The sequence below is a fragment of the Alligator sinensis genome, unplaced genomic scaffold, assembly GCF_000455745.1.
Source record: "Alligator sinensis unplaced genomic scaffold, ASM45574v1 scaffold264_1, whole genome shotgun sequence".
Classification (NCBI taxonomy): domain Eukaryota; kingdom Metazoa; phylum Chordata; order Crocodylia; family Alligatoridae; genus Alligator; species Alligator sinensis.
In genome coordinates, this window is record NW_005841831.1 from 7,184,418 (window position 1) to 7,208,092 (window position 23,675).

The window sequence follows — 23,675 nt, forward strand, 5'->3', positions numbered from 1 at the left end:
ACTCCCCCCCCCCCCCCACACACACACTTCTAAGCAGCCCAGCAGGGGCTGTTTATCACCCCTAACTCTGTGCTTATCAACTCATTGAGAAAATAAAGCCTCTCTCCATTAAGTAATGGAGCTCTTCTTAAACAGCTCTTCCAAGGAACAACATTAAGCTACCTGTTGATTAGCTCCAAAAAGCCTGTCTGCCTGTCGTCTCCCACAGCACAGACTGTAGCTAGCATGTGGTCTGCTAGCTAATGCTGAGGTGTCTGCGTAAGGCAGAGGGAAGGAGGGAATAATCCCTGTTTAGCAGGGAGAAACCAGGCAGATGCTCTGTGCCTGCAAGTCCCTGCTGGAGCTCTGGAGAGGGGAGGGGCCAGCCCTGCTGTGGAGCAGAGAGCCCTGCCCAGCCCAGAGAGCATGCCGGGATGCTGGGATTGTCTGGTTTAGCTTAAACCAGCAAAAGGTCGGGGACAGACATTGAATAAACTGGTTTGACCCAAATCAGGTAAGTCTGATACTACATTCAACCAGGTTTATTTCAAACCAGTTCCAGCCATTTTCAAACTGGTTTATGTGTACTGAACATCTGTTCTGTTACAGGTTTAAACCAGTTTCTGATCACTTAAACTGGCTTATGTGTAATGTCTGTCTCTAGCCTATGTAACCAATTTCAATAAAGTGACAATATTCCTCCATAAATCAAACCTTGCTTGCTATTTTCAGTACAGTTTTTCCAGGCTGAAAAAGTGACCCTGGAATGTTTAATTGCCATTGCAGTAACCCTACTTTGATTCCCTTGGTGGTTGGTTCACACAGCAAATAACCTAGTATAAATATACAGTGTAAGCAACGGTTTGTTAGTAAGATTGCCTTCTGTGGTACCCCAGGAATTTGACAGAAATGCCAACCCTGGGCTGGAAGGAAGAGCTGGAGCAGGAAACCTGACAAACATTTAACTCCCACCCTATTCCCACACTGGCTCCTGAATCCACTGTGTATACTTTCTGACAGAGACACCCAGCCTTTGCCCATAATGACAACCAGGAGACTGAAGGTTGCCATTTATTTTCATGGGATGGAGCAGACTGTAGTGACTTCCTAGCATTAATACGGAAGTGCAGATTGACATGCTCTCCATCTTTAATGTGGAGGTGCAGCCCTGGCAGTCAGGCTCCCAGGAGTGAGACTACTCCTTAGCCTGACATGTCTGTAGGCTGTATCTTGGCCACCCTAGCTTTGCTTAGATCTTACTACCTGAAAGGCTCGATCGGCCAGTATGAGCTGCAGGTGCTTGTTACACCTGAAAAAACAGGGCTTCTATTCAAATATAAAAAAAAGTTAGAGACATACCCTAAATCTAGAAAAGGCTCAGAACCACTGGTCTAGAGCAGTGGTTTTTCAACATTTTTTTCATTTGCAGACCACCCCCCTCAAAAAAAAAAAAATGAATGGAAGTGTAGGCTCCTTTGAATTGTAAGCGTGGGTATTTACATACTGTTGATTGATCATAGCCATCTTTCATGGGCCCCTGAGACATAGCCTGTGGACCCAAGGGTCCATGGACTACAGGTTGAAAACCACTGGTTTAGAGGATACTTTGGCACTATGGCTAGGGACAGACATTCACAAAACCAAAGCCTCAATTGATTCAATCTTTGCAGGTTAGTCTAACCTGGCTAGGCTAAATCAGTTTTGTAACCGGACCAATATCCCAGACATGCAGGCACATATATGCAGCGGCTCAGGCTAGAAGCTGGGGGTGGGGGGGTGCAGTGCTACAGCCACCTTCCCTTAACTTCCACAATGCTGAACTGAGGGGGGTGTGGCCAGGTCCCAGCAGGACACTCTGATTCCCCCCCCCCCCCCACCCCCTTCTAAGCAGCCCAGCAGGGGCTGTTTATCACCCCTAACTCTGTGCTTATCAACTCATTGAGAAAATAAAGCCTCTCTCCATTAAGTAATGGAGCTCTTCTTAAACAGCTCTTCCAAGGAACAACATTAAGCTACCTGTTGATTAGCTCCAAAAAGCCTGTCTGCCTGTCGTCTCCCACAGCACAGACTGTAGCTAGCATGTGGTCTGCTAGCTAATGCTGAGGTGTCTGCGTAAGGCAGAGGGAAGGAGGGAATAATCCCTGTTTAGCAGGGAGAAACCAGGCAGATGCTCTGTGCCTGCAAGTCCCTGCTGGAGCTCTGGAGAGGGGAGGGGCCAGCCCTGCTGTGGAGCAGAGAGCCCTGCCCAGCCCAGAGAGCATGCCGGGATGCTGGGATTGTCTTGTTTAGCTTAAACCAGCAAAAGGTCGGGGACAGACATTGAATAAACTGGTTTGACCCAAATCAGGTAAGTCTGATACTACATTCAACCAGGTTTATTTCAAACCAGTTCCAGCCATTTTCAAACTGGTTTATGTGTACTGAACATCTGTTCTGTTACAGGTTTAAACCAGTTTCTGATCACTTAAACTGGCTTATGTGTAATGTCTGTCTCTAGCCTATGTAACCAATTTCAATAAAGTGACAATATTCCTCCATAAATCAAACCTTGCTTGCTATTTTCAGTACAGTTTTTCCAGGCTGAAAAAGTGACCCTGGAATGTTTAATTGCCATTGCAGTAACCCTACTTTGATTCCCTTGGTGGTTGGTTCACACAGCAAATAACCTAGTATAAATATACAGTGTAAGCAACGGTTTGTTAGTAAGATTGCCTTCTGTGGTACCCCAGGAATTTGACAGAAATGCCAACCCTGGGCTGGAAGGAAGAGCTGGAGCAGGAAACCTGACAAACATTTAACTCCCACCCTATTCCCACACTGGCTCCTGAATCCACTGTGTATACTTTCTGACAGAGACACCCAGCCTTTGCCCATAATGACAACCAGGAGACTGAAGGTTGCCATTTATTTTCATGGGATGGAGCAGACTGTAGTGACTTCCTAGCATTAATACGGAAGTGCAGATTGACATGCTCTCCATCTTTAATGTGGAGGTGCAGCCCTGGCAGTCAGGCTCCCAGGAGTGAGACTACTCCTTAGCCTGACATGTCTGTAGGCTGTATCTTGGCCACCCTAGCTTTGCTTAGATCTTACTACCTGAAAGGCTCGATCGGCCAGTATGAGCTGCAGGTGCTTGTTACACCTGAAAAAACAGGGCTTCTATGGAGCCTAGTATTAGATACCCAGTATTGAAACTTCTAATTTAAATCTCTCCCTTTTTGCTATTAATTCTCTTAGCATTTTTATGGGGTAAAGGCAAATACAATATCCCAACGAACCAAAAAGTCTCTTCTATAGCTCACTGTAGTCACCTCAGGGTCTTATTTTATCTTTTTTAAACTCAGTGTCACCCCAGACAACACATTTTTGGCTGCGAAAAACTGCCTAACTCTTTCCTGAAACCATGCCATTTCATTAGTTGGGGGGATGCCACTGTCTTTGGCTACTGTCAGGTCATGCTCCCTGCACCCTCTCTCACACACTCTACTCTGCCAAGCCAAAGGTGAGACTTGGGCTGGGAGTTGAGATAAGCACTAGGATACTGCTCAGTTTTAAGACATTTCACACAATCAACTTTATATAAAATACAGAGGGGAACAACTAATATTGGATTTAATTTGCTGAGTTCCTTCTTTGTTCTTCCTTATTTTACTTTCCCCAGTCACTTCATTCTTCTTCTGCCAGACAGGGCCACACAGTGGCATAACTAGGGTTGGGGACCAGGGCAACTGCCCTGGGCACCAAGTTGGGTGGGGCAGGAAATGGCTGCTGCCCCTGCCCTATGACTGCATCAGCAACAGCATGAGCAACACTACCCTTGTGTGCCCAGGCACTCAGCCAGATCATTACACCTCCGGGGCCACATTCTGCAGCATGTACATGGGACTAAGATGTGTGCATGCAGTTCAGGCAAGTGGAATTTAGCAATAATTTCTGAAAATGCAGCATATGGACAAATCATAGGGATTACATTTAATTGACTTTATTCTGAACACACTGGGAAGGGACTGGAACTTGCAACTTTACTGGACTATTTATTGCTAGCCCAGAAAAAAGTTCTAATAGCTATGGAGTGGCAAAGGAATAGATTACATGCCCTCACAGGTCTTTTGTGTCTCCAGTTTCTATAATTCTACAAAATCATGGTTTCTATCAGCTGATTAATGTAGCACTCAATGACTGCAGTGTGAGCTTGGTAGAGCAGTTGCATTGCTCTTTCTATTTGGCTCATCAGATGTTATTAGAGGTCATGCCACACTATAATAACTGATGTGCTCTCTCTTTCTTACTGCTATTCATGAGTTGAGAGAGGGGTAATTAGCAGTGTTAATCTGAAGTCAGGCAGAAGGCAGGACTGAGTGGCACCTTGATTAACCCATTCATGCTAGGAACAGGCACTGCATTTTTCCCTGGGTCAGTCATGCCTGTGGTTTTTTTTTCCCCAGAACAGAAATATACCAGGAATGGTGTGTACAGATATTGCCCTTCTAATCAGTGTTTAGTGAGTGGCTGACTGCACTGTCACTCTGCCATTTTTTACCATCAATTTAATGATGCAATCCTGGGAAAACCATTTAGATGCATTTTGCCATGTCCTGGGATAAACTGTTATAGCTCTTATCCCATGAACCTTTTTAGGATTTATCCCAAGACAATGTACATGGATGTCTGAACAACTGTGCTTTGTCCTGGGATAAAATGGCTTATCCTAGGACAAATGCAACATCTATTTGCAGACTCGGAAGTGCATAAACTTTCATAGGTGACAGCCTACTTCATCAGACAATATGATGTTTAATATCATCTGTTGAAGTAGGCTGCCACCTACAAAAACTTATACATTTCTAAACAAATTAGTCTGTAAGGTGCCACTCTGTCCTTGTTTCTGCCTTTTTAACTGCTGTTAACCTAGTTCCTTGCAAGATGCTTTTTTGTCACTAGAAATAACTCAGTTGGGATAGTAGATAGGGCACAGAGAAGAAAAATATGTACGGTAATCTGACAAAATAGGAATCTATCTGATAAAATAGGGAATACTCCTAACTGGCCCATTGTTCTTCATGAGAACTGAGGGTACACTAAGAATTGCATTGCTATTAAAGGATACAACTTTAAAGGATATACAAGCTGTTGTGATACAACTGTTATATTTTCATGATTTTGTAGGGTTTTTGGTTGTAGTCATGTTGATCTAATGACATAGGCAGGCAAGGTTCTTTGAGTAGATGTGATATCTTTTATTAAACCAACTCAGTGATTTTGCAGGAATACACATGCAGAAAAACTACTTCAGCTTTGTCTCCGAGTCATTCAGTCAAAATTAGGGCAGTTTGGTTCACTTGTATCACTATAGGACAATGCAGATGTAACAATTGCAGCATAACAGTGGCTGCACACTACCAAGCTGCTGCTTCTCCTCCAACCCCCTATTAAAGTGGCTAATACGTACAATGGTCCATGCCCTGGGACTCTTTGGGCCAGATTCTCAGTTTGTATAAGCTAGCATAGCTCCTCTGAAGCCAACAGCTCTATGTTACTTTACACCAGTTGAGAACCTGGCTTGCTATCTTTGGCGCTATATGATAAATAATGAGATTTAGTTTTTCAAAGTTCTTGATGTTTGTTTGTTGTTTTAGGCAGCTGAAGTAATGCGGAAAGGACCAATGCTGAGGGCCCCAGACAGGCAAATTCCCAGTGAAATCTAAAGGAATTTGCCTGACCTATATGTCTGAGCAAACACTGAGTCACAGGAGAAGGGAATCACCCAGCCTGGGACACTTCCTGGCATAAAATACTCAGGTACCAGCATACTATTGCTTCTTTGGGAACAATCAAAATTAAATATGCAAAATTAAATTAAACTTAAGCAAGCAAGTAGTCTTCACTGGGTGCAGCTACACATGAGAAGAGCACAACACAATAAAATCTGATATAGTTCATGCCACAGTTTGTTGCTCCCAGGCACAGTGTTAACACATGCACCCAGGACTGCAGCACATGGAGCCAGGCAGCGCAACCCCAGCTGGCAGGGGGCCCAAGGGCTCAGCCTGTTAGCCCAGAGCTGCTCCGATCCAGCTCAGCATGTTGAGGAGGGGCTGGCTGGGGCACGAGGGTGCTACAATGAGGGGCTAGCCGGCAGGCAGCATCCGCATGCACTGTAGCACCTCAATGCCTCAGCCAGCCCTGTCACCATCTACATGTGCATTGCAGTGGGATAAAGAACTCTGCTGTAGGATAGTACTTATAATGGGCAGTACTAACCTATGGCACAGTTAATTTACTCTGGCCTAATTGCTCCACACATGTATATGGAGGTGCTTTACTGAGGAGCTAATTAAGCAACTGTGCAGTAAGCATCTTGTGTAGTTGCCTCCACTAAGGAATACTGGCCAACTCCAAATAAAGTAATGAATCATGGAAAATGTTCAAGCTGATATTATTGGTAAATCGGAGGTCTGACATATGGGAACACCAACAATGATTGACTCCACATACATTTACTTCAGTAAGTACCTCCTACACATTTTACTTTATTAGCTGTTTAAGACGTTATGCTGTTGCAAGGTCTTATTTCATACTTCAAGAAGCTTAAGTGCTTATTCTGCTTTAAGGCAGCTAAAACACTGGTGCTTCCTTAAATACTTTAAGCAGCTTAGCAGAGAGTGTAAGCTATTTCCTATTTAAAATAAAACTAGGAAATAAATTCTATAAACTTCATTAATATAGAATTAAGGTTGTGGAACAGAAATAAAAATGTAGGAAATGAAAAAGTTAAAATTGCTAGTGCAATATTAACTTGTTTGCAATGTGTGTGTGTGTCTGTGTACACACACACACACACACACACACACACACACACACACACACAGACATGTGCATGCACATACACACATGTATAAATCTAAATCTCTACATCCACATTGCAGACAAGTTATTATTGTAACATGAACATATATTACAACATATAAACAATATTTTTACTTTTGTTAAATATAAACCTAAAATATTTCAAGGGTGGAAATCTATTTCCATTTACGTATCTAAATGGAAGTTTTCTAGCCATCTACATTCCCATTTTTGATCCGCTGTTTCTGCTTTGGCCATGAAAGCCTGAATGCCTAAACTAAGCACACACAGTGGGGCTACAAGGTGTGCATATGTGCATACATAGCTCAAGTACACACATGGCTGAGCACAAGACCCAAAAGAAAAGTGATGCAAAAGGAGGAGGAGAAGGAGGGGAGGGAAGGGTAGCCCCCTCCCCCACCATTTTAGTTCCAGGGCCTTTCTACACACCAAAAAATTGGCCTTTAAAGCAGCTTAAATGCCCTTTTGCACCACTTTCATGGCATTGCTGTTTGCACTTTTGGCGGCATATTCCGCTTTAATGGCGTTGCTGTTTGCATGCTCGGCAGCGTATTCCTCTTTAAATGACTTTGGTATGTAACAAGATAAAACACCTCTGAGGTGTTCTAGTTTGCTACCTAAGGCTGCTTGTACACACCACAGGCGTTTAATTTGGTTTAGTTCTCCCTAAATTGAAACGGTGGGTTTTTAAAAACACCGCTTTGATTTAGGGAGAATTAAACTGAACTAAACCCTTGTGGCATGTACCTGATCCGTACCTTCCTCTTTGGCCGGGGGCGGGGGGAGCTGCCGCTGGGCTGCGCAATCCCTGAGCTGAGCGGGGCTCCCCCCAGGCAGCACCTGCCCACTGGCACCCGGCCCAGGTAGTCCCGGGGGGGCCACAGCTATGGAAGGAAGCACTGTCCCCCCATGGAGGGAAGCATCAGGCCCCTGAACAGCTCAGGCAGACAGGCAGGCTCTGGGGAGGAAAAAAAAAAAAAAAAGATCAGGCTCACCGCTTTTATTTTATTTTAGTTTTTCTTCAGTGCAGCCAGCCTGCATGGGCTGCCACTGGGTCCCACATCCCCTGAGCTGTGCAGGGCCTGCCAAGCCTTGATCACGTCAGCTTCCAGCGCCCTGTGCACAGGCTGTGGGACCTGGTGGGGGCCCATGCAGGCAGGATCCACTGAAGAAAAGAAAAAAAAAAAGCGAAGAGCCTTATCTTTTTTTTCCTCCCCGGAGCCTGTCAGCCTGCCTGAGCTGTGCAGGGGCCTGGTACTTCCCTCTGCAGCTGCAGGAGGGCCAGTGTTTCCCTCTGCAGATGCGGCGCCCCCGCAGGACTAACCAGGCCAGGTGCCAGTGGATGGGTGCACCTGGGGGGCCCCTGCACAGCTCAGGGACTGCTTGGCCCAACGGCAGCTGGCCCCCCGGTGCCACCGAAGTGGCAGGTAAGGATCAGGTCTCCACCCTTGTGTACATGCCACTGTGGTTTAGTTCATTTTAATTCTCCCTAAATTGGAGCGGTGTTTTTAAAAACCCACCATTTCAATTTAGCAAGAACTAAACCAAATGAAACCCCCATGGTGTGTGCAAGCAGACGCAGTAGCTGAGCACTTAGGGCAATTGTCCAGGAGGTGGAAGACCCACATTCTAGGAATTCCACAGCTAGAAGGGATTTAAGTAGCAGCTCTTTGACTTCCAGCTGTAGCGGATTAACTACCACACCACAGAGGAGGCAGGTTTCAGACTTTTTCTGGTGTTCATTTTTGAAGCTGAGCTGTTGCCTTTTTCCTCTAACGGTCATTGCATAAAATGGATAGAGGGCAGTGGAAAGGTTCTACCTCACCGGGAACAAGGGGTCTAAGCTAGATCTTTTCCCTTCCAGGCTAATAGCCATCTCACTAAGCTTCCTCACCTCTGGGCTCCTTCCTCCTGACCCCAGCTTCCTCCCCTTCTTGGTTGCCTGGGGGAACAGCTTCAAAAGGAATGCCAGAAAGGGATCTGAATGATGCCTCAATTATGAGGTGCTACTTATATTACTGTGCTGAGAAGTCAGAGAGAAATACCCAAACCCCCTCTGGGGCACAGGGGAGGCTAGAACCTGGGGATTTCACTTCCTAGGTAAGTGCCCCAATCACTCAGCTCCAGAGGGAAATCTTATTTTTAAGCCCTGAGAGTCTAACACTTGCTATTCATGGGTTTCCAGCCATCTACAGTTTCAAGCTGTAGATGAGTCTATGGCCACATATGAGCACAGTCAATTGAGCATGCTTAGTTTACACATAGACACACTTTCTCTATCTGCATGCAATGGGTATTTTTGGCACTTGTGTCTAAAAAGCTGCCATTTGGGTGTACAAAGGAAAACAGAGTTCCATCCCAAGTGTGCAGTCCCAAGCATGCAACCTTAAGCTGTACATGACACTGTGCTAGGAGTCATAACTGTTTTTTTGGACTTTACATTATTTTAATATTTCTATTATTGAAATAAATGCACATGGAGAATCGTAATGATTCTACACCTAAAGGCACTCCCAAATGAAATCTACCAAGATCCAGAATACTCTCCACTAGGTAAGTCCATCCCATATATGCCATCAGAATAGGGGGTATGTTCTGTGCCTTTAAGTGATGCCTGGGTCTCGCTATTATCTCTGTACGAGACTGAACATACTTCAAGCACTACTCTATTTTATATCATTGTACATTGCCTAGGATTTCAATTATTTTAAAAGCTTTGTTATTATTTTATAGAGTCATAGCTATTAAGACCGAAAGGACATTTAAGTCATCTCATCTCTCTTCCAGCGTAAGAGAGGTCATAAAATTTAATTCAGGTACTCTTGTGCAAAGTTCAATAATTGGTGTTTCATTAAAGCATGTGTTCCAGAAGGCATCACATTTGGATTTGAAAACTTCAAAATATGGGGAATCCACCACTTCCCATGGTAGTTAGTTTCAAAATTTAATATTTTTACTATTAAAAAGAAAACTGACTAGCTTCTAATTTAAATTAACCTGGCTTTCATTTCCTGCCACTGGGTTTTGTTCTGCTGTTCTCTGATAGATTAAGGGGCTTCTTAGTACCTGTTGTTCTTTCCCTATTTTTCATTTAGAAAGTTGTTGTTTTTTCACTGAAATTCTTTCATGGATTGGGGGTGATTTTCTGACCTCCAATGCCATGTGAACAACATTGCACAAGAGACTATAGATATATTTCCTCAGGATTACTTCATTTCTTAACAAACGGAACTTCTTAAACAGCGGGGAAAGGGGGTTCCATAAGAACATTCACATATTTTCCCAAACTCATAGAAAGTGCCTCAGTGTATTCAGGATGTTATGGCATCTTTTAAATCTATATATCAATCTGCTGTTTATAATTCCAGCTAATTCCTTCTTAGCTTCTAGCCAGCTGGATCTATTTTCTAGTTTCCAAGAAAGCATATAGCTGAGTCTTCTGGCCCAGTAACAATTTGTGTGATTATAACATTGCCTTTAATATTTTTTTGCACATTTCAAACATCAATACATTCAATAACTTCACTACCTGCCATGCTTTGATTTAAAGAACTGGAAACTACGGTAATTTATTAAGGGAATACTATGGCTGAGGACAAGAAGTAGTCCAGTGTCTGGAAAATGTGGATGGACTACACTATGAAATTAGCATTTTCAGATAACATGGAATTCATGTCTTTTATGAGAACACATTTTAAATTACTAAAAAGTTTCTTCAGAATACGAGAGACTGGTACATTAGTACATAACAATAGAAAATGGATGTAGAATGGAATTTTATCTGTACTGGGCCAAGCTTAGCTAATTAACATTAATCTATAATCCTGCAAAGGTTGCAGAGGGAAGGGTGGAGTGAAATGGCTGTCCCTCCACGAACGGACTTAGGGTCCTGATTCACCCCTCCGCCAGTGGAGTTAGGGTCTTGATTCACATGGGAAGAAAGAAACAACTGTAGTTCCTCCATTCTCTTTTTGGAAACACATAGAGGAAAAGACTTTCCCAAACTCTCCTGTAAAAGAAAATGATCAGAGAGCAACTTCTTCTCATCTCCTTTTTGGAAAGAAAATAAATAAGAAGCTTGTTAACATCCTCCTAATAATACCCGCAAAGACCATGGTAACACTTTTATTTAGTGCTTGCTAGCACTCTGAGGTACTAAATTCCCATACGCTGTAAGTAAAGGTACGACATTAAAAGAAATATGTTCATCACTGGAGCAGAGGTAGACTATGTAAAATAAATCTTAAAACATCATAAATGTAATAACATTGGTTTTGTGAATTAAAAAACAAAACACTTGTAAACTTTCTTTTAAACAAACAAACATGCATTTCCCATGAAGGTCTGCAACCCAAGTGCAATACCATTGGCTACATTGTCAAAAATGGAGAAAGTAAACAAATGGCATAAATAGTAAATAACTGGTACTATACTAGCTTTTATAATATAGCAAAAAACAAGTAAGCCAGAACAAACATAACAAACCACAAAAAAAACCACACCCCCCTTACCCCAAGTCCCCCCAAATGAGTTTTCTCTAGTGAGTGATTGTTATTTAAGAAAAAAAAAAAGGTAAAATGAACATGATTCCAAATGACTTGAGTTTTTTGAGAATTAGTTCATACTAGAGACACCTACAACAACTGAAATGAAGACAGATCTATAGATATCCCTCTTGTGTTTACACTGAAAGCCAAAATTATGCTTGGAAACAGCTCCAACTCAGCTTGTATTTTTTCAGAGGCAATCAGGTAGCAAGCAGTCTAATAGCTGTGCCCTGCAATTAACTGAAGTCACAAAAACCGCATCTGAGAATAGAGGCTACTTATAAACCATGGCCCAGTGAGATTGGTTTAGAAGTCCAAAATGAGCTTTCTGACCATCACTTCTGCAACTTCCCCCCACCTCCTGCCGGCATCTGAAAGTCAAACTTTACTGCCCCAGACTTTTTAATTAGTCACAAAGATCTTTAAAACCTGAATGTATCTGTTGATTTCATTGCCAGCCCCCAAATCAGAGAAGAATCCGTTTTGATTTCCCATAAGTGTTTTAAAACCTCCACGTCTGCATCAGTACAGCAAGCAGCTGAGATCCAATGGTACACAACAAGTCGTTATACATAGTAAAACATTGCCCTTTTTTAGATAGCCTGTTCTCACTGTAACTTCACTTCCAGCAGAGACAATTTTCAAACAATTTCAAGGTCATTATCATGCAAATACTTTTCATAAGATTGCTGGTACACGTTCCAGCTCTTCACCTCTGTGATCTAGGCTTTCATGGAAATAGAAGGGGATAGAGCAGTTTTACGTTCAGACCCATCACTTGTTTTTTATTTCGGAAGCAAGCACCTCTCTCGAAGATGAAGAAATGTTTAGACTGAGGAAAGAACTTCCAAGGCGATGTCCCATTAACAACAGCACGCTGGCATATTGTATACTGATGGTTTATACCTTTCGGGACAGCAGAGATGAAGGAAAGGAAGCTGCTGGAAAAATGGCAAGAACGATGGTTTGATCCTAGCACCCTCTGTGAAGAAAAGCCTGAGAGAAATGAGGTGGGCGATAAGAAGAGGAAGCGGCTAAAGAGAATGAGTGAATTCCCCTCTTATCCAAGGAAATCCTCAGAAAAGAACTAGTCAGAAGGAAGTGAAAGAAAGCAATGAATGAACAGAGAAGGAAGAGAGAGATGAGTGTGAAGAAAACCTGGGAGCTTTGCGTGCATAAGGGGAGAAGGAATTCACAGTTCGGATCTGCTGTGTACATCTGAGAGGAGAATTTGGCTTCAAATCCAGTATTTTAGCCTTCTGGAGATTAGCCATGACATTGTGCCCTACTGTCCTTACAAACAAGGCTATTAGTACTGGGTATTGTTCATTCACCATATTTAAATATTCAGGAATTTGATAGATGGGTGCACAATTGCATATTCAATTTACTGTGCTCGATTATATCCTAAACTTTGCTTGGTTGGTTATGTCTTCCAAATGAGCTACAGTTTTCTGGATATAATACAAAAGTAGCTGGAAAAGGTTACTGTTCTCTCCTAGCAGAATTGGAGAATCAGAATCAAAATCCCTAAAAAACTGACTAATTTCTTTGTAAGGAAGAGTTTGTGGGTAACATTTTCAAAAAAAGCATTGAAGTGATTTAGGTACCTAACTCTATGGACTCCTCATGAGACTTAGCCACTTTTAAGATTGTACCATATGGGCTTGCACTGGCTCCAGTCATACAATGAAGAAGTGGAATTGGAGCTATACAGACTCTTGATGAACCGGTCACCTTCTCAGAGCACAACTGATTACAGCTGATCACATGAATCGTGATAATGATGGAGTCGGTGTGAGGGTTTGGTAGGAAAGCAGGGGGTGGGAAGGTTGTGAGTCCCCGTGTACTTCAATGAGAAGAATTTTTTAGAAAGCATGGTCTTTTGGAAAAGAGTCTATTAAGATGATGCATAATCCTCTGCAGATGCATGCAAGGAAGAAAGGCGATAATATTAGAGTACAAATACTGGCTTTGAGAGCACTAGCATTAAGAGCCACCCAAAAATTATCTACAAAATGTTGGAGCCTATATTTTGAATCTCCAATCAAATGTGTTTCCTTACAGCCAGATGCTGTTGTTTTTTTAAATCACTGGCACTATTCTTCAGTCACTGTTGGAAATATGCTTCAGGACTTTTTCTTTCACAGAAAGGATGGCACAGCAGCTGTATTGCCGGCCAACTCTTCAGTGAAGTCACCACTTTATCGGCAGGACACATATGAGCTTAACTCAGTATTATTTCTCTTAAAAAAATGTCAGTGAATTAGATTCCCCTTGCCCACCCCTCCAAATTGTAGGATTTTTCACAACCAGGGGAAGCCCCTTCCTTCCCTGCTACTAGTGCCCTCAGATAAATTTGACCAGTAAGCCAATGTGCTAAGAGGAGCCAGGAGCTGACTGTCTCTTACCTTTGGTTTTAAAAGCAAAGTTACAGTACTTGCAGACATATGGCCTGACGTCTGTGTGCGTGCGAATGTGTTTCTTCAGCATGCTGGGTTTCTTGCAGCGAATTCCACATTCCTCACAAACATACTTCCCTCTTCCACGGCCTCGCACATACACATACTCTTCGTTTGATTTGTACCTATGAGCAACAGGTGTCATGATAAAAAAAAAAGAATATTCCCACCTCAAAAGTTGTAACAACTTTCCTAAATTCATTCAGCACGTTATTGACACTAGAAGTGAAAGTGCTGAAGTAGCAGTATACCATTTGCCAACGATGAATAATTAGGCTAAGCATACAATACTCTGCAACTCTACAGCCCGCTTAAGTCAAAACTCCTGTCTCGCTCCTTGGAATAAGGGACTATTATCAACATCTGTCCTTGTCTCATATCCACTGAAGCAAATAGCCAGAAGTCTGAGATAAAGCCAGGTGACCTGCATCTCCTATTGCCCCATTCACACAACCAGGCAAACGTGGGGAGTCAGTGTAATCTAATTATGTGCATCACAGTCTATCACATATTCTGAAAAAATGTGAGGCATGCCACCTTCACCCATTTATTTGGCTATACCCAAAAATGTGCCCAATCTGTTTCTATGTCAGCCAGAACACTGACACACAGAAGTGTCCTAAATAAATCTTGTTAAGATACCACCTTTGAATTTCCAAGGGACAGTGTTGAAGTCCACCTGAAAGTTACCAAGATACCATTCTGAAAACCTGCCTAGAACTGCAGAAGAGTTAGGGAAGGTGAAGACACAAGCTTATTAAAAGCATATTCAACACTTCTGCAATATTTCATGCTAATACAGAAAATTAAAGTTCAGGGTTCCAGGTTATTTCCCCATGTGCTCAGCATGAGAAAACCAGGTATTCCTGAAAGAATCTGATTGTGCATCCTTCCTTCATATTACATATTTGTGTCTTTCCAGTCCACCCATTAGTACATAAAGGTAGCTACCATAATGGGGATTGGAGTTATGTTTTTGAGAGTAATAGAAGTCATCTCCTTCCAGCAGTTCAAAAAATGGAGTTGTGTCATTTTCCATCCTCACAGCACAGCAAGTACATAGTACCATCTGACTGGTTTCATCAGATAAAAATCACCAAGAGACCACAATTTGAAAAGTGATGGATGATTTTAAGGTACCTCATTTAAGTCTCCAAAAAGGGGTCAGGTTTTCATGAAGTGCTGAACATCTGTTCTAAAAAGCAGACCCCTTAAAATGTCTGAAACTACAAACCTGAATGTGGAAAGCCCCTAGAGCAGGAGTGTCAAACATACGGCCCACAGAGCTGCTTTAGTTGGCCCACCAATCTAACAGCGGGACAGGGAGTTTTGGGGCATGGCCAGAGGTGGATGGGCCCTGTTGCAGGATCTGGGGGCCCCGGAGGACACAGCCTCTAGCACTAGGGAGGCAAGGAAGGGACTGTGCAACATAGACATCAGTTGTCCTGCAACTGTGTGCAGAGATCAACTTCAGTTACCCCCCTTTTCTTGCAAGCCCCTGCCATGGCAAGTGGCTGCCTGGCCAACAGTCTCTTGACCTCTGCAATCCACCAAAACATGATAGCTGCCATTGTAGCTGCTACAACCACTGCCACAGTAGCTGCGGCTGCAATAGCTGTGGTGGCTGCTGCCATGATTCCATGCTCTGGGCCGGGTCTGGACTGCATGGGACCCCTGTGATCTAGGTCTGGCACGGGTCTGAAGGTGATTTTGACACCCCAGCCCTAGATCATTATTCATATTCTACCATCTTAGCCAGTAAAGCCTATTCTCAAAATTGTAATGGGAACATATTGTCAGCACTAAAGAGCTGAATGGGAATACCAGTCTGGAGTCACCTTGTCATAGATAGCTTGAGTGCTTAGATAAATGAAGGTGTGGTTAATCCTGAAAATAATATTAAATATAAAATACAGGATAATTCAAAACTGAGCAAGAAAATCATGGAAAGATCATTAATCCTTCACTGAAATAACCTTAAAATGATGGTTCAATGGCTAAGCTATTAGCTTGAAACTCCAAACGACATGGGTTTAATTCTCTGCTCTCTCACAGCCTTCTTGTGTGACCTTGGCGGAACAGGGTTAGATTCAATTTAGTTCATTATGTGCCTAGACTTAGGCCCTGGAATGCCTAAATATTAGACACCTTGAATCATGATGTTGATTGCTGGATCAAAGTAGGTACTGAGATGCCCATGAATTCAATAAAGAGACTTTAGAGCTTTCTAGGTACTCTGCATAGAGAATGGGGAGCAGTAGGTGATTCAGAAAGTTGGAGGTGCCTAGGGGCATGTCTACATGAGACATTTACTGCTGATTTGCCTAATTAGCTCCGCCGTAAACATCTCAGAGTCTGCATTTACAGTGCTATTAGGATGGAGTAAACTAATTCACTCGGCTGCAGGGTAGTACTTGTAAATACAATGACTATCCTACAGCAGAATGTTTTACTCCAGAGCAACACATGTGTAGACCCATGTATGGGGCACAAGGGTTCTCCAGCGTGGGAGCTGCCTGCTGGCTAGCCCCACACTGGTGCACCTTTGCAGCATGTTGAGCTGGGTTAGAGCAGCCCCGGGGCTGGCAGGCTGACCCCCTGGGACCTCCTACCAGCCAAGGCTTTTCTGACCCAGCTCAATGTGTTGCGGTCCCAAGTGCACATTCAAACACGGCTCCTGGGAGCAATAAACTCCACTACAATGTGCTCCAGAGTTTATTGCTGAGCATTAATAGCATGTGTAGATGCGTCCTGGAGGCAGTGGAAGAACTCTGAGCACAAAGTAGTATCTAAATTCCTGGCCCTCTCAGAAGCTTAAGTACCTGCCTCATGTGATGCATTGCAACACTGAATTATGCCTCTGAGGGCAGCTGCCTAATGGTTTCTGAGGACTGGTGTGCTGTCTACCTTCTACAACACAGGACTAGAAAGACCTCCAGGGCCATAAAATAAAATGTATTTGTAGGTAGCCATTTAATCAAAGGACCTTTAACCTACTGGTTCAAACACTTGCCAAGCAAGTGAGTCTCCTAGATTATGGGCCTTCCTCAGCCTGAGGGGACTTAAATCTTACCTTTCTCAGTTCCCAGGAGTGGTTAAGTACCCAACTATGCATTGGGCTGGCTGGGAGCAACTTCCACCCTGCTAGTTGAGGGCAAGCCACTAGGTAGCCAAGAGGCAAGATTTATGGGGTCAAGATAGAGGGCCAGCAGGAAGGAGCATGTGTCTGTAGCATACTGGTTTTGGAACTGCTCTGGGATGGGTGCATTCTGGGTTCTGGCCCCTGCTGCTAAGAATGGTCACGCACTTTACATTAGAGTCATTGGTTAAAAAGCAAAAATAACCCTGGAAGGAACCAGAAGCCAGGATCCCCACCCCGAGGGGAGTTCCATAACCACTAGGCTACAAAGACATGCTGCCTCTTGCTTGCTCTCATGTTGAACCCTTATGCACTCTTGGCTGCCCTGTAGCCTGGCTTCAACAGAAGGGTTGTAGAGCTAAACTGTAGCTAAGTCCCATTTAGCTGCACAAGTAACAATTTCAATCTATCACTTAGTCTCTCTCCACCTCAATTTCCCCATCTGTAAAATGGAACTAACAAGAATTCCCTAAATCAGAGCTGTCTTGTAAGTATAAATATTAAATATGACGTATTCAGATATGTATTCAGATAACGACAGAACTATAGAAATAACTTAGATCCAGGATACACAAACTGAGGAGACAATAGGAAGGATGGGTGCCACAGAAACTCCAGTCTACTCCAGTCCATCCAGTTCTTGTAACCTAAAAGTTACTAGCAAGAAAAAGATAGGTAGTGAAATCCCACCACATGAGGCAGAATTTCATAGAGTAATTCTAATAATTCCAGTCCCATTTGCTTTAAAATGAACTGCCCGGTATGCTGAAACATGGTCTGATTCTGCAGGCCATGATCTCATCGTACATTATTTTACAGGAGGTAAAAAAGGTTGGGGATATTTGGAAATGTCCCAGCTGCTTGTTTGAAACTGGGTTAAGGAGGGCTTACAGTCTTACGTGCTTTTCATTCAAAGTGCCCTACAGACATTCATTCTCATTTTTACGACATCTTTGAGATAGGTACTTAGATTGCCACTGAAATAATCACAAATACTTCTGTAAGCACTGAATGTCACCATGGTCTCTGAGGTGTAACCTACTTACTGTAAGCAATAATGGAGTAATGCCATCTACTGAGAAAGGAGACAGCACCAATAATTTTAATGGCAACGGTATATTTCAGCAGGTACTGAATCTCAGATTAGCTGGGACCTACATTAATTTTGTGCCCCCAGCATATGACACAACTGTCTCAAGTTGAGCACTCAAACTTCCAGCTGTTCACTCCACAGCTCAGAAGAGGAGCTGGGAATAAAACCCAGACGTGCTAGTCACTAGTCATTTGCTCTAACCCTTACTCCATGCTCCCTCCTGCTTTTCAGAGCGCTCTCTCTCGTTATTCTTTGGTAAGAATTCATAATACCATTTTAAAAAATGAGATTGGTCCTTATCAGCCTTGTTCTTGCACTATCCTTAATTATGCTCTCACATGGATCTGTCTGAGTGACTTCATTGTGTCCAGCCGCCCTTGTGTCAGCCTCATTAATGCTATCAAAGGCTGACTTCTCCTGGATAAAGTGACACATGATTTAATCTGAAATTACACATTACCGTTTATCTGACATTTGCTGAGGATGAGCCATCTTAGAAGAAAGCTCTTCCTCTTTGGCTGATTTACACTCTGGGTAAAACATTTAAGGGAGGCACAGAAGGAGAAAAACAGACATCGTAATGAAAAAAAAACCCTAAACATAAATCACGAAATAGCTTTGCTATAGAATGGGAAAATGATGCTGTGACCGCTACTGAGGCAGTGATATGCTTGTGAAGATAATTGTTTCAATATGAGGCTGGTTTCTTTGCACATCTAATATGCTCGTGTGATTTGCATCAGAGAGACAAATCCATGACAAACCATTTCACTTAAAGGTTTACCCTGAACAAGGGGATGTATCTGCTCTGTAACATTTGCTGTAACCAGATTCTCTCACTATTCACACTTTAGGTTTGTGCTCCATATCCCGAATGCTGCGGAACTCATGATCAGACAAGTGACTTACATCTCCTATGGTGCCATGGTTTCAACGCTGTTCTGAGATGACTTGAAAAGAGTAAGGCTAACCTGCCACTATGCAATCTTAAACTAATTACTGAAATAATCCTTTTAAATAAACAAAGTGATACATAAAGAACGAGATTACATAATGCAATTAAGAAAGTAACTCTTTCTAAAAATGTGTTTGCTAGATTCCTTTTGACTACCACAAATATGTCTCAAAACATTGGGATTTTCACAGCAATGGCATATGGTCCAGCATCATATCAATAATATGAGCCAGAAGGAGCTATTATGACCATCTGATCTGACTTACTGCAGAATTCAGACCAGACATTTCAGAGAAAGTTGCAAGAAGCCCTGCAGTGGGCACTTTTGAGATAGTATGCCCACCCATGGGAGAGCTTCCTAACCCTCCTAGCTAGATAACATAAATCATAAACGTTTATGGCCTTCCAGTTTTTCTGTTTAGTTTTTTAATTTTACTATTACACCTCTGGTTGTTTTTGTTAGCCGTATAAGTAGCTAATTGTTTTTGAAAAATTGATAACTTTTGGCATCAGTAATGTATTGTGCTAATGAATTCTGCAAGTTAATTGTGCATTGGGTGGAAAAGGTTTTTCTTCAATGGTTTTAAATTTGTTACCCTTTCATTTTGTTTGTTCTTTTGTACTACCTGACAGCAGTCAGAGATCTTCAAAGAATTGCCCACAATGATATTAGGTTCCTTTCCTGAGGTGATACAATTAGTTTAGAATAAAGTGAGCTGAAAAAATAATTTGAATTATTGCCTGCAGTGTACATTACCTTTCCTTTTATCAACAATATATTTAATCTATCATGTTACCCATCCACTTGCCTCACTTAAGATTCCCCCTGAAGTCCTAATGTTAGTCTTCTTATGTCTTGACTAACCTAATTTATGATGTCCATTGCAAATTTTTGCCACATCACTGATCAAATCTATTTCCAGAGTTAATTAACTGAATAGGAAATGCACTACTATTATTACAATATTGAATACTAATTTGCACTTCACTTAGGAGCTCAAATCATTTAAAAATATTAATTAAGTCTTGCAACATCCTTGTATTGTTTCAATGTTACAACTGGGCACAGGAAGGCAAAAAAGACTTTCCCAAAAATCACACGGCACATTAGATTTTCCTCTTCTGTTATGTAAAACTATATGTCTCTTTTATACAGTTTTCTCTGACCTCCAATTATATTGCACAAGGAAAACGTCTCAGGTGTCACTCAAAATGGACAAGTCAAGAAAATCTTATAAATTCACAGTTACAGTTTTCTTTTGCTGGTCCTCAATTATGTCTTAGCCAGTCAAAAAAAGGCTTCAACATTAAAATAATCCCACTAGCAATGATGGACAACTCACAACCAACTCTTGTAAGACCCATTCCCCGTCAGTAAAACAGAAGAGATTATAGTTACGTTCTCTTGCCCTTTAACTGTTGTTTACTTAATTTGTAAGCTTTTTTGGGCAGGGACTGTCCTCTATGTATTAGCTTACAGTCTCCAGGATCATAGGGTCCCCATTTTGGCTGGGACCTCTAACTGCTACAGCAGGGGTTGTCAACCAGGGTACGTGTACTCTTGGGGTACTTTGAAAGGTCCCAGGGGGTATGTGGGGGTGGGCAGGGATGGAGCACCACCACCCCGTGCTGCTCACAGGTGCACGGCCGGGGCGGGGTGAGAGCAGGGCCACAAAGACACTGCGCTGCTGCCAATCCACCACTTGCCATGCCCCCGTTCCATGTCTGGCCATTCACCACACCCCTTGCCTCCCTCCCCCCACCACCCCGCTTGGTGTCTGGCTGCCCGCCCGCCACCCCCCTAGGGGTGCACTTACTAAAAAGGGGGTTGCCGAGGGTACACTTATTAAAAAAGGTTGAAAACCCCTGTGCTACAGTCATAAAGAATCACATGTTCCAAAGTTGGGTAGTTGGTTTTGGCTCAAGGGGCTTCCCACAGACAGAGGAAAATTAAATCTTTCAGTAGGCTGTATTACAGCCACTAATATATCTTCAGAGCTCAGAAGCAAAATGTTTACGGAGAAAGGGCCAGTTGATACACCCATTAACCTCCTACCCCGCAAGCCAAGGCACAGGTTTCCAGTGGTTCTTACAGAAAGAAAGAAAGGGAAGTATTTGCTCTACAATGAACCCTTCTTTTGTGCTTCATATTGGGCATGGGTTTAAAATAGCAAAATGAGGCTTACTCTCTTGAGAACAACAGTGATGAGGCTCCTTAAATATTTCAGATCTTTGCCTGCTGACAATAATAGAATGGAAGAGGAGAGTGGAGACATAGCACAGAAAATGTGACAGATTGAACTTGAGACCTTGCAGCTATGACAGCATTTTTTTCAACACAAAGGATAATACAATCACTTGTAAAAACACACTTGAACTCACTATTGAAGCAGCCATTCCAAGGTTTTCATATGTACTGAAAACATACAGAACTGCATTCATAAATTTTTAAGAACTTCATGTTCCCTTGGTAGCATGGAACATTTTCTGGTTGCTGGAATACTGCTTTATTCTTTCAAAATACAGTGAACTGGTAAATTTGTTTGGTCCATCTACATGAAATGATAAAGTGTGGACTGCAGCTAGGGACAGACATTCCAGAAGCCTGAGCCTGAATTGATTCAACCTTTTCAGGCTAGTCTAACCTGACTAGGCTGAACTGGTTTGAAACTGGACAGACATCGTCCCTGGACTGAGGAAATTCAGGCACATGCCTGCAGTGACTCAGGCTAGAAGCCAGGGGACACTAGAGCAGCCCTCCCTTCCCTTCTGCAGGGAGCAGAGCTGAGCGGGGTGTGGCCAGGCCCCGGCAGGACTCTTTCATTAGGGATGTCTGCCTGCATGGTCGCAGGCTTTTCCCCACTGGCTACTCATGGAGCGGGAGTGTTACCAACCCCCAGCCCCGTGATAGCACTCTGAGGTAAGGGTGTGTGTGCAGTGCATGCATCTGTTGATGATACAGAGCTTTTCAATCTCCCTCCCTGCTTCATCATACTGTCTGCAGCAAACTGACAGGTGAGCAAGCCAGGTGGGGGGCTGATAACAGTCTTTATCACTTGATTAGCAAAACAATAGCTTCTCCCCACATTACTTCAAAATTCTTAAACAGTTTACCGGCAGACCCACTGATTAGCTCCAAAAAGCCCTAAGCGGTCACTGTTCTGTCTGCCTATCCCAGTGACATTGGAGACACACACAGACACCTCTCGGCATTAGCTAGCACACCACATGCTGACCCATGCTGTGGCAGAGAGGAGGAAGGAAACTGCGCTTAAGCAGTGAGGGACCGGGGGGAGGAGGGGAACACAGGGAAGCCAGCACACCCTGCTATGCCTGCAAGTCTTGCGCTGAGCTCCAGCCCAGGAGCAGAGGGAAGGGGCCAGCCTTGCTGTGGAACAGAGAGCCCCGCCCAGACCAGAGAGCATGCTGGGATGCAGGGGGACTCTGATTTAACTTAAACCAGCAAGGGGTTTGGGATAGACATTGCATATATCAGTTTGAGCGAAATCAGTTAAGTCTGATACTACATTCATCCAGGTTTATCTCAAACTGGTTAAAGCCATTTTCAAACTAGTTTGTGCGCACTGAACATCTGTTCTGCTACAGGTTTACTTCAATTTCTGATTACTTAAACTCGTTTATGTGTAATGTCTGTCCCTAGCCCAGAGGGCTGGGAGTCAGAAAATCCAGGTTAAATTAAATCTATTATACAGAGATGTACATTGTAAAAGAAAGTAGTGGAAACAACATGCTTAGGATAGTTAGTACAGATAGTTTAAAACAAATGAATGTGCAAAACAAAACAATTCTGTAGTGACTAGGTAGTAACAGGTCTCTTCCATCTCAATCCTAGTACTGTCCAATGGCAGAGTACTTTACTGTGCTGAAACACACATGTAGAGGATGACAGGGAGTAAATTGTGCCCAGTCAGCCCAGCCAGCCAGGGGTCTGTTCCACACTGACCTAAACTGCTGCTGTCCTGGGTGCACGTGCAGACACTGTGCCTAGGAACAGTTTACTTTGGCCCGAACTGCTCCGAAGTTTATTGCATTGCATTAATTGTACATGTAGGCCATGTCCAGACATGCGTAGGTGCTTGATTCCCCAGGGATAAGTAGCAGCAGTGCACCTTGTGCTGCCACTAGTTGTCTCCAGGGAACACCTATGCCACACATGCTCTGGCATGTGACAAATTACACCAGGTGCGTTGGGGGAGGTTGAGGCCAGCCATGAGCTAGCCCAGGCAGCCTTACCTGGGGTCCTGAGAGCCTCCCAGGGCTGCATTGTTCCTGCCATGCAGAACCTGGCTGGAAGTGGAGTCTGGCTCTGGCTAGCCAGGCTCTGGCTTTGGGTGGCGCATGCTACTGCTAGGTGTGTTGCTCCATCTTTTTTCAGAGCTTTTTTTGGACCCCTGGACTTCCAGGGGTCAAAAAAGCCCTCTGCGCTGCTTCCTTGCAGTGCAGAGAACTAAATGTGTGGTATGTGGTGCTGCAGATGTGTCTGCTGTGCCACATATGACATGGCCATGGTCGTCTGGGCACAGCCTTAGATGCACCCTTAGAGGTATTTCTATACATGAAAAATATGTTACTACCAGTGTTTCTCAGACTGCCAGGCTCTGCAGTGCCTCTA

The 23,675-nt window shown here is 43.3% G+C and overlaps 1 protein-coding gene across 2 annotated transcripts in view; it reads right to left on the minus strand.

Annotated features, from left to right (window-relative positions):
- Positions 1–23,675, minus strand: part of HIVEP3 (human immunodeficiency virus type I enhancer binding protein 3) — a 195,094-nt gene that overhangs the window by 30,971 nt on the left and 140,448 nt on the right. For both annotated transcript variants that reach the window (XM_006014855.3, XM_025213336.1), the window contains one exon: positions 13,805–13,980. In XM_006014855.3, coding sequence (XP_006014917.1) covers positions 13,805–13,980 — 176 coding nt within the window. The remainder of the gene's footprint in view (positions 1–13,804; positions 13,981–23,675) is intronic.